This window comes from Equus przewalskii, chromosome 1 (genome assembly GCF_037783145.1).
Source record: "Equus przewalskii isolate Varuska chromosome 1, EquPr2, whole genome shotgun sequence".
Taxonomy (NCBI): Eukaryota; Metazoa; Chordata; class Mammalia; order Perissodactyla; family Equidae; genus Equus; species Equus przewalskii.
This window is the reverse complement of record NC_091831.1, coordinates 82661789-82678366: the sequence shown is the minus strand read 5'-3', so window position 1 is coordinate 82678366 and position 16578 is coordinate 82661789. Positions and strand designations below refer to the sequence as shown.

General features: G+C 54.6%; 1 protein-coding gene across 1 annotated transcript in view; it reads right to left on the bottom strand.

Annotated features, from left to right (window-relative positions):
- FRMPD2 (FERM and PDZ domain containing 2) overlaps positions 1–16578 on the bottom strand; it is a 122541-nt gene that overhangs the window by 60421 nt on the left and 45542 nt on the right. The window contains exons 5-12 of the mRNA XM_070615847.1: positions 14625–14816; positions 12976–13108; positions 11667–11754; positions 9812–9947; positions 7948–8019; positions 5690–5864; positions 2582–2732; positions 1789–1927 (exon numbers count right to left, since the gene is read on the bottom strand). Coding sequence (XP_070471948.1) covers positions 1789–1927; positions 2582–2732; positions 5690–5864; positions 7948–8019; positions 9812–9947; positions 11667–11754; positions 12976–13108; positions 14625–14816 — 1086 coding nt within the window. The remainder of the gene's footprint in view (positions 1–1788; positions 1928–2581; positions 2733–5689; positions 5865–7947; positions 8020–9811; positions 9948–11666; positions 11755–12975; positions 13109–14624; positions 14817–16578) is intronic.

Below are 16578 nucleotides of genomic sequence, written 5' to 3'. Positions count from 1 at the left end.
CGCAAGAAGCATAAGTCCTGCTGGTGTCTTTGAGCCCCTGCACCCAGCAAGCCTTAGGCACGGTTAGGATCCCAGCCCTGGGGGCCGAGGAGACAGGGAGAAGCCACAAAGAAAGCAATGACAGGCACAGAGACTTGTCAAAGGGGCAGGGAGCGCCTAGACACTTCAGTTTTGCAAGCCAATAAATGACATGTTTTATCCAAGCCAATCTGAGCCCGCTTTTCTGTCACTTGCTATTAGGAGAGTGCTGAGTAATCACGTATTTTGGCCAAGGGATGTGGGGGAGACGTTCAAAGGGTTCAGAGGGTGGAGGGAGGGTTTCCTTCCATTTGCGGGGAGACCAGGAAAGCTGTGTGGTTGGGGTTGGTCTTGGAGGGTGGGTGAGATTGTGATGGACGTGCAGACACTGCTGGGAAAGCATTCAAAGGCCCAAGGACATATGGGTTAAGCCTTTCCATTTTTCCTTTGAGCAGTAGACTCCTTCACACAGCTCTCACGTCCTCTCTAGAGCATCTCTTCTCCAAGTTCAGCACTCCCTAGAGGCACCCAAGTTTTTGTCATATGACGGTGGCGATGCTCTCCAAGATAAAAGCCAGTGCACTGTCTGGGAGGTCACCTGGGAAGAAATCGTGGCACCCTCACCTCCCTGGCTCTTCCCTCTCTGCTTCTACTGATGCAGCCAGAGACGAACTCCGCACTTGGATGCCATGTCACACTGCTGGGTCACATTGCTCAGTCTCTGTTGAGGTCTGTTGCTAAGCCCCTGCCCCCTCATCTTGAACATGTGTCACTGGAGGGGCTCATGAACCTGAGAGCAAAGCGGCACTGCTCTCTGTCACAGCTCAACTGGTTGGTCCCGCCTTCCTGCCTGGCCTCCTCATTTTGAATCCTAATTAAGTAAATAAATATATTAGCATCATCTCTCCCTACTTTGATGCATCTGCAAATTAAATAACCAGTAGCCTCAACTAACTCCCCGGGGACTATAACAAAGGACCATCCCAGGCAAACCAAATTAAAGAAACTTACATGTGATTCTGGGGCAGGGACAAGGGCTTGGTCAACAAGCTTAGAGCTGCCATCTGAGAGGCAGTGTGTCCAGCAGAATCAGCACTGGCCTTGGAGTCAGACACACCTGGACTCAAATTTGGACTTACCATTTTCTAGCTACATGGGTCTCAGATCGCTTTTCTAGAAAATGTGAGCAATAGTATCAGCCTTGCAATGTTGCTGTGAGGGTCAAAGGAGTTAGCACTGTGGAAAATGTCTAGGTCAATGACAGGTACAGAGTGGTCTTTTAATAAAGATTGGCTATTACTATTGATGATGATGATGATAATGATAGGAACTCAACATATTAGTAAATTACTGTTTTTAGGAGGGATCTTAGACTAGAACTACCTTACAACGTATAAACTTGATTGGTTCATCTTTGTACCCCCAGAGCCTAGCAAAGAGCACTCAATGAATGCTTGTTGGATGGATGGATGGATAGACAGATGGATGGATGGATAGATGGATGGATGGATGGATGGATGAATGAATGGATGGAAGGATGGATGGATAGATGGATGGATGGGTGGATGGATGGATGGATGGATGGACGGATGGATGGACGGACGGACGGATGGATGGATGGATGGATGGATGGGTGCAGTTTACCCCATCTCAGTGGCAGATGTTAACAGCACTTCTCAAAGGCTCACTCTCCACATTTCTGACAGATCCCCCTTGTCTCATGACTGCTTCTCCAGTGACCCCACCAAGGGCCCCAGGTTTCCACCCTACCTCCTCAGGGTAATTGCCAAACTCGGCCTGCAAGGCGAGGACCCCCAGCTGCAGCAGCATCTCATCGTTGCAGTGCAGCTTCTCCTCCAGGATGTCCTTCCGAAGCTGTAAGTAAAATTGGTGTCTTGTCCGGCTCTGCCTGGGAAAGAAATGCAGGAATAAAGGCCACTGGAATGCTGAGGGGAAGGGAGGACGCCGAAGCCAGAGGGTTTTCTCAGTCTGGGAAGCAGGGAAAGGAGAGGAGACGGGATACGACCCAAAAGAACCCAGACGGCAATGCCAATAAGACAAGGGTGGTCTTTATCACACCATGCCTCCCACCCCTAGTGGAGGGCTGCTCTGTGCCACGCACTTCACCCAACGCCCACGGAGATGTTTGCTGCTGTGGTTCAAGGGAGAAAACTGAGATGCAGTTAGACGGTCCTTTTAGTGAGCAAAGGATTGAAGAGGCAGGGACCCCACTCTGAAGTCATGACCCCCTCTCTCCTCCAGACTCCTCACTGGGCTGCCGGGGGAGGGGCACATTGGGGTCAGCGGGAAGAGAACTTTGACCTCAAGTGGAGTATGTACCAAACAAAAGGGCAAGCTCTCATTTTGACCCGGGCATGCCCCCAAACACTGATTTTTCCCCCCTTTTCTGTCATATTGGAATCCAATCAACAAGATCAACCACAATAACTGTTGTTATTTACACATAATTTGCAGTTCTCCAAGCACTGGCCTATCTGTTGTCGCTAACTTCAACCTGCACACAGACAAAGGCCGAAGGAACAAAGGCATTTGCAGCACTCACTGGAGCAGCCCGCAGTGGCCCGCAAAGAACTTGATCCTCAAGAAGAGTGTGAAGGCGTCCGAAGATGTCTTCTTCCGGGGCTGCTCGCTCCAGCCTTCGGGGGCTATCTTGCACAGCCGGGTTTCAGGGTCCAGGAAAAAGAACTCTTTGCCTGAAATGGAAATAGAGAGCGTTGGGAGGGAAAAGCAGCGGGGCAGGCGGCACCCCTCAGCCCCACAGCCCTGAGCCCTGTCCAGAGGGTCAGACAGCAGCCCTGGGAGTACCGGAGGGAGCAGGAAGCAAGCCACCTGCATACCTGCCACCACAGCGTCTGAGGGGCCAAGAGCAGGAGGCAAAGAGGAGAAGGCGGAGGAAGAGAAACTCAGCACCAGAAGGAGAAAGTGTGGTTATTTATCTTAGAGAAGATATTACTTAGTATCTGCCTTCCAGCTCCCATCTTATGGAGATGAAATGAGAAACAAAGGGATGAGAACGTGGATCTTGCCATGGGCCAAGCGTTCTGCATCACCTGGACCATCCCAAGCCTCCCCAGGCACGGGCGTGTCAGGGACTGAATTCATGCATTGACGCCCTAACCCTCCCCCCGCCATTGGATGGTATTTGGAGGCGGGACCTTTGGGAGGTAAGCAAGTTTAGATGAGGTTAATGTGATGAGAAAAAGGAGAGACCAGAGCTTGCTCGCTCTGCCGTGTGAGGACTCAGTGAGAAGGTGGCTGTCTGCAAGCCGGGAGGAGAGCCCTCACCGAGAACCTGCCCATGCTCACCCTTGACCTTGGACTTCCCAGCCTCCAGAACTGTGAGAAAGAAATGTCTGTTGTTTAAACCACTCAGTCTATGGCATATGGTTAGAGCAGCCTGAGCAGACTGAGAAAGGGCACAAATGCATTCACCTTTGTCTTTGCACCTGCACGTTGCCCGCTTGAAAACTCCAACAACCCAAGCTCAGGACTTGAACTCCTGTTGAATTTGTCTTCAAGCACCTCTGGGAGAGAGGCTGAACGAGCCCAGCCCCTGAAGGCACCACCTTCACGCCCTGCTCTCTTCAAGGTAGGGCTTGACCCCCTCCCCATCCTGTGTGGCCGCCCTTGGCCCTCTCCTGGGACCCCTGCACTCTGCCCCAGCCTTGCTCTCCCCACACCCCTCACCATGCTCCACCCTCGCAGCCCAGAGGCGCTCCATAGCAGGCTGCCTGGGCACAGGAGTCATGCCAAGTTTTGGAAGGCAGAGGTTTTACATGGGGAACCAGCCTTTTCTCCCAGAGGCATATGCAAGCTGGGGCGAGGGAAGGAGGTGTCCAGAGTGGTTCAAATGGGAGTCACCACATGGTGCCTGGACCTCTGCCCCCTGTGCCCTAAGCCCTTGCTGCTGAATCTGACTCCTCACACTGACTCACCTTTCGCTTAAGGTCACTTCTCCCCAGGGCATAGGCAGGTCCCCATGACAGTGTGACTGGCAAACCCTCCCACATGGGCCTATATTTAAACCCAAGACTGGTCGCTTTTGAATGATTTACCCAGGAGGCCCCAGCTAAGTGGCTCTAGAATGTCCACCCGGGAGGGGTCCGGGATGGGACCTGACCCGGAGGAGGCAGCAGGAGATAAGCCTTAAGGCTGTACTCCTAGAGTCGGCATACTGGTTTTATTTAGATTGCATGTTTTAGATCAATAAAAATACAATGTTTCCTAAGGATTCTTCTATTCACATTTTACAAAAGATGGAGCCAACATCCACTGACCACATCCAAGCAGATAATGCTTGTTCTTTCTACTTGGGAGAGAGCTCTTTCCGAGGTCTGCTGAGAACTATGGGGAGACAAGGACACCCCCAACCCCATGGCACACGGAATGATCCCACAATAGGCTTGTGAGCTTCTCCCATTGGAGATGGAAGAATAGAGGAAAAGCGAGATTATGACACCTAAGCAAGGTGGGCTGCGAGATCCAGGATTCAACCTGAAGGCCTGTGATCCCACCACGGCCTCCTTCCCATTACTCCTCACAGTGGCTAAAGACCACAGCAAAGAGATTCACAGTAGATGGAAATACAGAGCCTTAACGGAAGGGCAAAGATGGAAAGAAGTTGTAGACCCCCTTTCCTTCAGGATATTGGGAAGGGATTGTTAACTTAGGCTCCTGGGGGTGGGGGTGCTGATTTCCCATTAGTCCTATGTGATTAGATGTAATTTTTTTTTTATTGCGGTAAAATACACATAACATAAAATTTACCATCTTAACCATTGTTAAGTGTATAGTTCAGTCGTGTTAAGTACATTCACGTTGTTGTGCAACCATCACCACCATCCATCTCCAGAGCTCTTTTCATCTTGCAAAATTGTAACTCTGTACCCATTCGACAGTCTCTCCCCTTCTTCCTCTCCCCAGCCCCTGGCAACCACCATTCTACTTTCTGTCTCTATAAATTTGACAACCCAGGTACCTTACATAGCAGAATCCTACGGTATTTGTCTTTTTGCAACAGGTTTATTTCACTTAGCACAATGTCCTCAAGGTTCATCCATGTTACAGCCTATGTCAGAATTTCCTTCCTTTTAAGGCTGAATAATATTCCATTGTATGTATATTCCACATTTTGCTTATCCATTCATCCATCAATGGACATTTGGGTTGCTTCCACATTTTAGCTCCTACGAATAATGCTGCTACAAACAGGGGTATATAACCAAGATCCTGCTTTCAATTATTTGGGGTATGCATGCAAAAGTGCAGTTGCTGGATCATATGGCAAATCCACTTTTAGTTCTTTGAGGGACTGCCATACCGTCCACAGTGGCTGTACCATTTTACAGTCCCACCTAGATGGAACTGTTTTAAACATTTGCCTGTCTCACTTGAATGCACTGAGGTTGATCAACCAGACCCAGCAAGTCACAGAAGCCCACATCTTCCCCGCACTACTTCATGACAGTCTCCTGCGCCGACTTGACACTGTGCACATGACCATGAAGGCTTCACCACGCCAGTTTCCAAGAGTGGAGGGTGAGGTGTCCTAGTCTCGAGCAGTTTTCGTAGAAGGAATAGCACTCAGGTACCTGGAGACCTGGGTTACCTGAGGTACCAGGCCAGCCGTCGCCTCCCCGGAGACACTTACCTTTCATGTAAGCCAAACCAAAGTAGGCGAGCTCCCCAAGGTTGGCGAAGGACACGACAGCGTTGAAGATGGCGCCCGCTGTCGACGTGACGTCACACTTCACCTCCAGACTCTGCCCGCTCAGCAGCACCACACAGAGGTCCCTGAGAGCCAGATAGGATTTCCCTTTCTTGGTCTGAAAACAACAATAAGAGTATCAATTATAACAATAACTACGAGACATGGCATCTTTACCCCGGGCTGGCTGCTATGCTAAACATTTTACATGCATTGTCTCATTTAACTGACAACCAACCCTCAAAGATAAGAACGTTTCTGATTCCTGTTCGGCAGAGGAGAAACAAGGCTCCGAGATGGTAAGGGACTTGCCCTCAGTTGCCAAGTTAGTAAGCGGTGGAACCGGACTCAAATCCTCACCCTCTGCCCGGCTCTGGGGGGCCAGGAGGGCTGAGAGGCAGGTGGAACGGACGTCTTTCCCCTGCAGAAATTCTGGCTCTGTTTCCCAAGAGGACTAATCAGGGGCTTCGTCAGTGAATCCTCCACTCCGGGGGGTGTTGGTCAAGCTGATGCTGTCCCGCCAGGCCCCCGCAGAGCACAGCGGAGAGAATTTGGGCTGGCACAGGTGACAGAGAGGGCTGCAGCCAAGGGGATTAACTCGTCCAGAAACAGACCCATGGCATCCTGCCTCTGCCTCTTCCTCCTGCTCAGATTCATTCCAGATTCATCTCCACCCCAATCCCACCCCGACCACCACCACCTCCACTCGGCAGCCCAGACCGGCTCACCATTCCACCCCCTCACGGGTTCGTCTGCCTGTGTCTCTGCACGGCGCCCACTGCCTGGAAGGCTCTTACCCTCCTTCTCCGCACGGCAAAATCCTGAGAGCCTTCCAGGTGGGCTCAGGACCCTTGTCTGCGGCCACAGCACCTTGTGCCTCGAAGCCCAGCCTGGGGGCTGGCCCAGACCTCCCCAGGGAACTCCTCCTTAGATGACAGCCATGGATGGACACCGGTCACCAGTGTGTATGGTTTTACTGCCATCGAGACCATGCCTGCAGCCATACGTTGGACACCAAGGGGCAGCCTTGCAGGGGCCCGTGCAGGTCTGAGGACCCTGTGGGAGGGGTTCCCGCAGGGTCCCTGGCGGAGCTGATCATGTGGCCTGCTCCAAGCCCCCTGGCTCCACCCCCGCTGTGTGCCTGCCCCCCCAAGGGGCTGTCTCACATGCAGTGTAGGGCCACTCCTGAGAGAGAGACAAGTGCAGGGGCCACCCCACGGGCTTTGAAGGGCCCTGTGCTTGGGTGTAATGCTCTGCAGCTGCCCTCTTAAAATTCTTAATACAGGAATTGCATCTTTGAATGTGTGTTTTCTAAGAGAGGTCCAGTGGGATAATGGAAAATGCACATGGGGCTTCAGCTCACAGTGGTCCTGCCTCCCCGTCTCTGGCCATGGGTTCTGGCTGCCAACTCCTCCGCTCCCAGGTGCTCCCCGCCCTTCCCCGCCTCCATCTCCCCCTCCCTACCCTCGGACCTCTGCCTCCCTCTACCCAGGGCGGCCACCCGCTCCCAGTCCACGGTCATTCCCCTCCTCTGCAGGGCACTGGCTCAGGAGGGCCCCAGTGAGGCACACAGACATCCCAGAGCAGGGCCTGCAGTGGCTGCCCCCACGCTGGGCCAGCAGCACCAAAGCTCTTTCGGTGAACGGCTCAGAAGGGACAAGCCTGTCACTCACTCCCAACCCAGGTAGCAAGTGCCTCTCCATAGACGGGTTGCACCCCGCGGGGGTCCGCAGCCTTCCTGGGCTGGGGCAGCAGGGCTAAGGGAAAGGAGAGTGACTTTTCCACCCCTGAAATCAGACAACTACACAAAGGCTAGAATGCACGCTCCAGGGGAAGGGGGCTCTGCTTTGTTCACATGGCGGATCTGGGGTCTGGAGCAGTGCCTGGTGCCTACTTGATGCTTGAACAAGACTTCCTGACTGAATGAGGGGATGGAGGCTGAGCTGAGTCTGGAAAGACAAGCAGGATTTAGGCAGAGGTCACAGAGGGTTCCTCTTAAAGGCACAGGGAAGGGCTGAAGGATGTGAGCGGCACGTGACCCAGCAGAGGGCTCTGGCAGGGGTCTGCAGGGGGGAGAATGAGCGTCCCCAGGGCCCTCCCAGCCTGAGAACCCAGTCAGAGCCCAGGCGGCCTCTGGGCCTGCTTAGCTGGGCGGTTCCCTCGCCACCCTCCACCCCTGCCCAGTGTAGCCCAGCAGTTACCACAATGGATCCAGGCAGATGCAAAGTCACAGGGGCCTCTCTAGCCAGCAGGACGAACTCCGGCCTGGAGAACTGGGGAAACACTCAGAGTCACTCAGTAGAGAAGGGAAGTCACGTTCCACGGGGCTACACCCCCAGCTTTGGGACTGGGCTTCCCCCACGGGCTCACCTCCCTCATCCCCGACCAGCACTCTGTCCCCAGAGCCAGCAGGAGACAAGTTTCAGCGAACGGGACAAACTGGGCCCAGCTAGGGGGTCATCGCAAAGCAGAAGCCTTACAAGGGGTGTGGCGGTTTTGGCGATGTTCTAGCTTTTAAGTTGGGTGTCTACTTCATGACGAGTTTCATAATTCACACATCTTTTGTATGCCTCAAAATTATAAAACACATTATATAGTACAAATACATATTTTATGCAATAAGATTTTTTAAAAATAAAACTACCGTTAGATTCAGATCAGATGAACCGTTTTTCTAGCTCTGGATGTTGAACCAATAGCGTGCATGGGCAGCTAGTGTCAATTTCACGATGCCCACGTTTGAGTCACACTTGTGACCAGGAATACTCTAATGCCCATCGTTATTAGACCCAGCCATCATCCTGAGGGGTGCATGTTCTCAGCCCATTTTGTAGGAAATGGAGGCTCCAAGAGACTAAGAAACTCGCCCAAATTCAACACCCATGAGCAACAGGATGGGGGGGGGGCTTCTAATGCTCCCCCAGAGGTACCCAGTAGGACTGCTGTCTCAAGAGGCCAAAAGCCCAGCCTGGGGGTGACTTGTGTCCTGAGAGAGTCCAAAATAGAAGCATCTTTAGTGAATGGTCAAGAAGAAAAGGCAGAGAAGGTGAGTCAGGCCTCCAGGACCCCGTCTCCATCCCCCAAGCTCACGGGGACCTGAGAGTCAGCTTGGGGAGCAGCAGGGGCCGGCAGGGAGTGTGGGGGCCCAGGGCCACACAGCAGCAGGATGTCCTGAGGCTCGTCCAGGCTTCACTCATCTCTAACTTATGGAAGAGCTTTAAGCAAATCTGTCTGTGATGGGCAGACAGACAGACAAAGGCCTTCTGGAGGCATCTGGGTCTGACATTCCCAAAGGGTCCGGATACTCAGAGGCAGCATCCCCAGTGAGTAGCCTGCCCAGGAGGGCTTGTCACAGCTCCAGGGGGTGCTAATGCCCTGCGGCCACTGCGGGCTCATGTAGTTATTAAAACAGATTTTCAGCTAATGGTAGTATTGTGTTGAGGAAGCAGGGGAGTGTTTCTAAACACCAGAAGTGGCTCTGACCTGACGGCTGATGCCAGGACCACCCCAATCTCACCCTCCAGCACAGCTTAGCAAGCTGGCCCCTCGGCAGAGACCAGCCTGCCTGCCAGGAGCCGGGGGTCCCCAGAGGCATGTGCACACTGCAGGGGCCACCAGACATCACTCCTCCTGTTAGCCAGACTTCACAGCCAGGCAGACTGGCCTGGCTCCTCCATAGCTCACTCCTCACACCCCAAACCCGATGACCCTGAGTACCAGCGGGGATGGACCCTCTCCTCCCCGCCTGTCCCACCCACACATTTTCTCTGCATTCTGTCTGCTCTGAAGGCCCCTTCCGAGGACATGCAGCCTCATCAGCTCTCCCATCACCGCACACCAACCAGGTCTCTTCGATCTTCTATCCTGCACAGCATACAAGGCCACTCGATAAACACCCGCTGCACTGAATTGCAATTTCCAGATTTATATTAACCCAATTCTACAAACCTCAGCCCAGGGAGCCTAGACCTCCAATGGGTGCTGCCCATTTCAGCACCATGTCGGCCACCCCAGCTCCCCGCTCAAACCTCTCCTGGGGGTGTCCTTCGGTCCTGTTTTGCTCACCTTTCCCTTTCTCTGCACGAAAGCCCTTTGAGAAGGAGTTGCCGGCTGCGAGTTCTCTGCTGCCACAGAGGGAGCTGACCCGGAGCTGAGCCGCCAGCCCTCCTGAAGGTTCTGGGGAGCTTCCGCCGGGAGAGTGCTGGCCAGCGGTCAGAGGAGCAGAGAAAGTGTTAACCAGGGAAGGGGCTCCCGTCCAGGAGAAGCCACTGCCTGCAGGGGCTCAGCTGGATGGAGTGTACCCACCACGGCATCTTCACCCCGTGCCTACGAGGGTGCTATCATACCCACTTTCCGAAGGAGGCAACTAAGGCCTCATGGCCACTGGGGGGCGGTGAGGGGATGCTTGAGGCAAGGCCACAGCGGCCTCTGCTCCACCAGGACCCTCTGCTCACCGTGCTCGGGACAGGCAGGTCCTGTGACCCCAGGTCCCCAACACCCCAGAGCAGCTGATGAGGTCACAGAGGGTTCTGATTTTCTTCCTTAGAATTTTACATAGTGTTCAAAATGGTTTTTTGGGGTTTTGGGGTGATTTTTGCTGAGGAAGTTTCACCCTGAGCTAACATCTGTTGCCAGTTTTCCTTTATTTTATATGTGGGTGGCTGCCACAGCGTGGCTGGTGAGTGGTGTAGGTCCAGCTCGGGATCGGAACCCACGAACCGGGGTCGCCAAAGCGGAGTGCGCCAAACTCAACCGCTATGCCACCTGGCCGGCCCCTTGTTCGAAATGTCTTGACAATAAACCTACATTGTTTATGGAATCAGAAAAAAAATTAAAGCTATATTCATTGGGAAAATGGAAAACAGAAAATAAGAGTTTTAAATGGCAGGAAAATCATTGTGAGGTGGACTGGCCAGCAGCCAGCAGAGGCCTCAGCTGTGTATTTGACCTCAAGTCTGGCCGCAGCCCTGGGCTGAACTGTGGAGGCACAGCCCTTAACAAGTCAACATGTAAATAAATAAATATCTGAGCTTCACAACGTCCAAGATTCCAGGACCAGGAAGATATGAGCCCATGTGGGTTTTGAGCAGATTTAAGCATCTAGTTAGACTGATTGCAAAAATAGCCACAGTTCTGCTCGCTGACCCGTGCCCTTTGCAGTTGACTTTGCCCCAGCTGCCCTCAGGAGATGGAGTCTATTCCCCTACCCCTGGAAGCTGAGCTGGCCTCCAGGCTTGATGTGGCCAGTGGAATGAGGTCCAAGTGGTGGAGGGCTAGTTCTGGAGGTTCTGTGCACGTCTCTCCCTCTCTCTCTGTCTCTCTCTCTCTCTCTCTCCATCTCTGTCTCGCTCTCTGTCTCCCTCTCTGCCACTGTCAGGGGCACAATCCCAGGCTAGCCTGCCGGTGGAGAAGAGCCAGGGCTCCCCCAGACAACAGCAGCCTCCCCCTAGAAGCGAGGGCGCCCAGGCAAGCTGAACTGATCACAGACGTGTAAGGGCACCCAGCAGAGTCCAGAAGAGCCCCGCAGCTGAGCACAGCTAAATTTCCAACACGCAGAATCGAGAGCTAAATCAAACACCGTTTCCAGCCGCTGGGTCTTGTGGGCGATTGTTACGCAGGCTCGTGTGGCAACAGATGCCCACGACAACACGGAAGCATGTTGTCATTCCATAGCTGAGCCTGGACCTGGTTCCCAGAGGAGACAGGACGCCCTGACCGCACAGCTGCCATCGGGCCCCTCGTCATCTTGGCTTCGTATGTCCTTAAATGTGGCTTTTTCATCTGCCAACGGAATAGGGTCAGCTTCTTCTGCAGAAGCAAGAGGCTACTCCTCCTCGGCAATAGTAAAGCAGCAGGATACAGCAGCCCCCACACCAATGTCCCACATCAAGTTCACAGCCCCATGCCCCTTGCTGGTTACCTGTTAACAGAGATGCTGCCGCGACTGTGTGCTGAGGCGCTCAGACCAGGCTCCAGGGAGCTCTGAGTCTCTGTGCTTCTCTCTGAAACTAACCAAACAGTAGGGTGGAGGGCATGGGCAGAGGCAAAGGGCATGGCGTTCTTGAATCAGGCAGCCTGGAAGGAGGATTTCAGTATCACGACTTACTAGCTGTGTGACCTTGGCAAAATTACTTAACCTCTCTGAGTCTGTTTCCTCATATGAGAAATGGAAACAAAATGACGGTTACAGAGGTTGAGGGAGGTCTTGGGGGGAAGATTAAGATTAACAGCAAGGAGTAACTTGTTTCAGGGACAACAAACCAACGTTAATTTTTTTTAATCTCAGATTCAGTTGAAAAGTAGAGCACAGAAGATCTGAAGATTATTTTAAAAGTCATTCTGTTAACTCACCTGGAACAACAACAAAAACCATCTTTTACAATTATTTTTCCTTTTGCTCCACCCAGAACCCCATCAAGAGAGATTTTTCTTTGCTGCTGTTTGCTTTATTTTGTTTTATCAGCATGGACAATGAACTGTCCAAGTTAGAACTCAACAAGAAAGAGTTCTCCTTGGATAGGAGTAACTGTTAGCTTAAAGCTTTCCTCAGAACGCAGAAGAGCCCTAAACTCGGCTCTCTGCGGGGCGTCTGGAAGAGCGGACTCTACGCGGGCTTCTCTGCCACTGCAGCACGGACCTCGGGCACACGGGGAGTGGGAAACAGTAGACAGCACCCTCCGCAGACCCGGGAACAATGCCGGGGCCCATGCCTCCCTCTGCAGGGACGCGGACCCCCAGGACAGCGCCTCCCTCTGCGGGGAGGAGGACCCCCCGGGACAGCGCCTCCCTCTGCGGGGAGGAGGAACCCCCGGGACAGCGCCTCCCTCTGCGGGGAGGAGGACTCCCCGGGACAGCGCCTCCCTCTGCGGGGAGGAGGACCCCCCGGGACAGGGCCTCCCTCTGCGGGGAGGAGGAACCCCCGGGACAGCGCCTCCCTCTGCGGGGAGGAGGAACCCCCGGGACAGCGCCTCCCTCTGCGGGGAGGAGGACCCCCGGGACAGGGCCTCCCTCTGCGGGGACGAGGACCCCCCGGGACAGGGCCTCCCTCTGCGGGGACGAGGACCCCCCGGGACAGGGCCTCCCTCTGCAGGGAGGAGGAACCCCCGGGACAGCGCCTCCCTCTGCGGGGACGCGGACCCCCCGGGAAAGCGCCTCCCTCTGTGGGGATGTGGACCCCCCAGGGACAGGGCCTCCCTCTGCCGGACACAGACCCCTGGGGCCGTACTTACCTTTGGAGGGGTGCAGACCGTCCGAGGCCGGGGCCACCGAGCCCTCGCAGCTCGCCTGATGCAGCCTGTTCCTGAGCTGGCAGCTTCTGTCTTGCTGCACAGAGGAGCTTTCCTCCACCGCCTTCCTCCCCACCTGAGGGTCAGGTGCAGCACACAGCACATCCCCGTGTCGGGAGGGGCATTCGAACAGACACACACAGACTGTCCCTTCCAGTCAGTGTGGACCGTGTGTCCCACACAGGAAGAGCTCACACCATGTTCTCTAGAAGCCAGGGGGTGCTCTGTGCCCATTGTGCCCATGCACCCTGGGGTCCTCCATGCCCCCGAGATGCCCGCCTCTCCTGCCCATCTGTGTTGGCTCGTGCGCTCCCTCCACCGGCCAGGCTCTCCCTGTCAGCTCCTCTGGGCCCCAAGCCCCAGAGACACATCCTCCTCACTTCCAGTCCTCTCAGCCTCTGCGCTCAAGGCAGACGCCAATGCCCCTCTCGCAGTTCCTCTCGCACCTCCCTCGGTGACACCACAGAACATGAGTCTGCTTCCTTGTCTGTCTCCCGGACCCCACTGTGCGTGTCATGCCCCATTGCAGCTCCCCCAGCTCAGGGCCTGGGTGAATGTCCAATGAGGGATCCAAATCTACGTTATGGGCTCCTAATGGAACACAACGGGTCAATGCCATGTCCATCAGGGGACGACGACACACCACTGGATCGTAGGCGCTAATGTCTTTCAAACAAGTAGAATCCTCTGGATCAATGAACAGGAGCAACATGCTCACACACCAAGAGAGAAAGGGGACAGAACGGGAGAGGCATTTTCTGATTGACCGTTGGCAGCATCCCACAGCTGTCCCCTCCTCTCCATCCACACGGACCCTGAGTTAATCGTGGTCTCAGTTCTCCAACCTGCCCCTGGACAAGGGCAGCAGCCGCCCACCAGCCTCCAGCTGGCCCCCCTCTGGTTCCTCTGAAATGCAGACCTCCTCGCCTTTGGACCACGGGCACCGAGCTCACCGTGGGATCAGGCTAAGGCTGTATCCACCTTGTGCCCCATCCTGTCCTCCTTCCATCACGCCCTCTCTCCCAGGAGTGCTTCCCCAGTACGTGACTTGCATAAGCACCCTCGTCCCTGGCTTTGCTTCAAGGGAACCCAGCCTAAGTCAATGCCCACCACGTGCCAGGCCCCTCACTAGGCGCCAGGGAGGGCACAGGGCAGCAAGCAGATAGTGTGACAAGCGCAACAAGGGGACCCTCTGCAGGCACAAGGTGGCAGAGGGGAGGGGGCGGCCAGGCACTGTGCAGGCACGGAGCTGAATTTTGAGAGGGGAACTGACGCACGGGTTGTAGACACGACTGCTTTTATGTAGAGAGGCTCTTCCAAGATCCCAGGGGTCTTAGCCACATTAGAAATCGGGGCTTGCCCGAAGGTCTTCGCCAGCCCTGCCCAAGAGAACTGCACTGACAGGAATGTTCTAGATCTGACGTGTCTGATACGGTCATTACCAGCTCCCTGTGGCGACTGAGCACTTGAATAGAGGCAGGTGGGACTGAAGAATTGAATTTTTCATTTGATTTCATTGTCACTAACTATAATTTAGCTAAGTCAACAGTTTCCCACGGCTCCTGGGTTGGACAGCACGGATCCACACTGACCTCAGAGCCGGAGCCCAGAACCACGCTGACCAGCCGTCTCACATGCAGATTGGCAGAGGCTGGGTAGATGGCCGCGTCGTCCTGGTGCAGCCGGCAAGCTTCCAGAACGGCCGGCAGCGGCAGCCGCCTGCTGGGCTGGTCCTCACACATGGTCAGCAGCAGCGAGTGCAGCGGCTCCCGGAGCTGCAGAGGCTGGGGACAGGGGAGGGCGGGAGGCACAGGGCTCAGCCCCGGGGCCGGTGCCTCGGCAGAGCGCAGTGGGCTGACCGAAATGGGCGTTCTCGTCCCCACTAGACGGATGCCTGCTCCTCCCCGAGAGTTAGGGACAGGCGGAAGATAGGTCACTGGGGCCTCAAGATGCAGAGCAATTATCTGCACCTGCTGTGTCGTTTGCTGCTGTCTAAGCTGGAGCATCCTTTGTGCACAGAGAGCCCCAACATGTGCTTGGGATACTCCCAAAAAATACATCCTCCGCACCACGGATTTCCACCTACGCCGAGCGCCCCAGATCAACCCAGGGGTTAGCCTGTCACTCACATTCACCTGGGCGGCCTGTCATTTTGCCAAATTATTTAGGTGGGTCGCATGGGCCCTTTTTCCCTGGACTGTGAGCTCCAGAAACACACCAACTGTGGCTTTTGTCAGCCCAAGTGCTCAGTAATCTTGGCTGAACTTGACGTAATGTGTGCACATCGAGCAAAAGAGAAAATCGATGTTTTCTTGAGCATGACTCTCATGTGTTTAAGTGGCCACCATCTATATGGGGAAGAGCTCAAAGTCAGACTCAAAATCCGGCTTTTTCTCACACCCACCCATACTGAAGGCCCTTTTCCAGGTCAAGGCCGCACTACCATGTCTGGCCATGGAGCATCAGCTGTGAATTCCTCTCGTGGCATGTGACCAGGCCACTGAGTCCTGCCCTGAACAGCAGTTCCCTTACGTGCCGGGGACTGCCCAGCTCCTGGGACAGGGGTGGGAGACAGGCCCACCTTCGGGAAGTTCACAGTCTGCTGGGAAAGGCGGTCACTTAAAGAGACAAGGACAGGACAGGGTGATAAGTGCTCTGGTCTCGGGAAGCACAAGACATGGAAATAACACAGAGGAAGGAGCCTAACCCAGGCTGGGGAGGGAGGGAGGAGCTTGGACTGTATTTCAAAAAGTATGCTGGGGTTAATTAACAAGGAGAAAGGTGGAGGAGCGGGCCTCAGGTGGAGGGAGAAACGTGCAAAGGTGGGCGTATGTCTGAAAGGACGTGGCCCATGGGCAGGAGTGGGGCCCCTTGTTCAAGATTGAGAAGGATTTCAAGACGCTGACAGCAGAGCATTAAATCAAGCATGGGGCCCTTGTAAGCGCAGGCCCCGTGCTGTTACACAGGCCACATGCCCATGAAACCAGGCCTGATACAGCAGAGGGCCAGAGAGGGACCAGCCCCACAGGGAGGAGCCCAGCTCTGGGCTCCAGGTGTGTCCTGCTGAGGAGTGGGAAGTAACCTCGTGGGTCGAGGGGAGCCGAGGAAGAAGTCACAGGAGGAGGAATGTGAGCAGGTGTCTGTGTTAGAAGGAGCACAGAGAAGCATTGGGATGTTACATTGGAGAGAGCAAGGGTGGGAAGGAAGGAAAAGAGGAAGACAGGGAGGGAGGAAGAAGGAGGGAGGGAGGAAGGGAGAGAGGGAGGAAGGGAGGCAGGGAGGAAGATGGGCAGGCCAGGCAGGTCTCCAGCGTGTGCTCCTGTTTCACTGGTTTCTAAGGAATTCATACAGCGTCAGATGAAAATTTTGCACACATATTCTGTCGTCAAAAATTTTGTAAAATACCATGATAAAGTTTAAACCTTTCTGTGCTTCAAGCCTTCCCAGCGTCTCTAAGAAAACACTCTGAAAGATCTCAGAGAGGAAGATATCCGGGGAGCACTGTCCCGAATCGATGGGGCACCAGACCCTCTTCCGGGAGGCTTC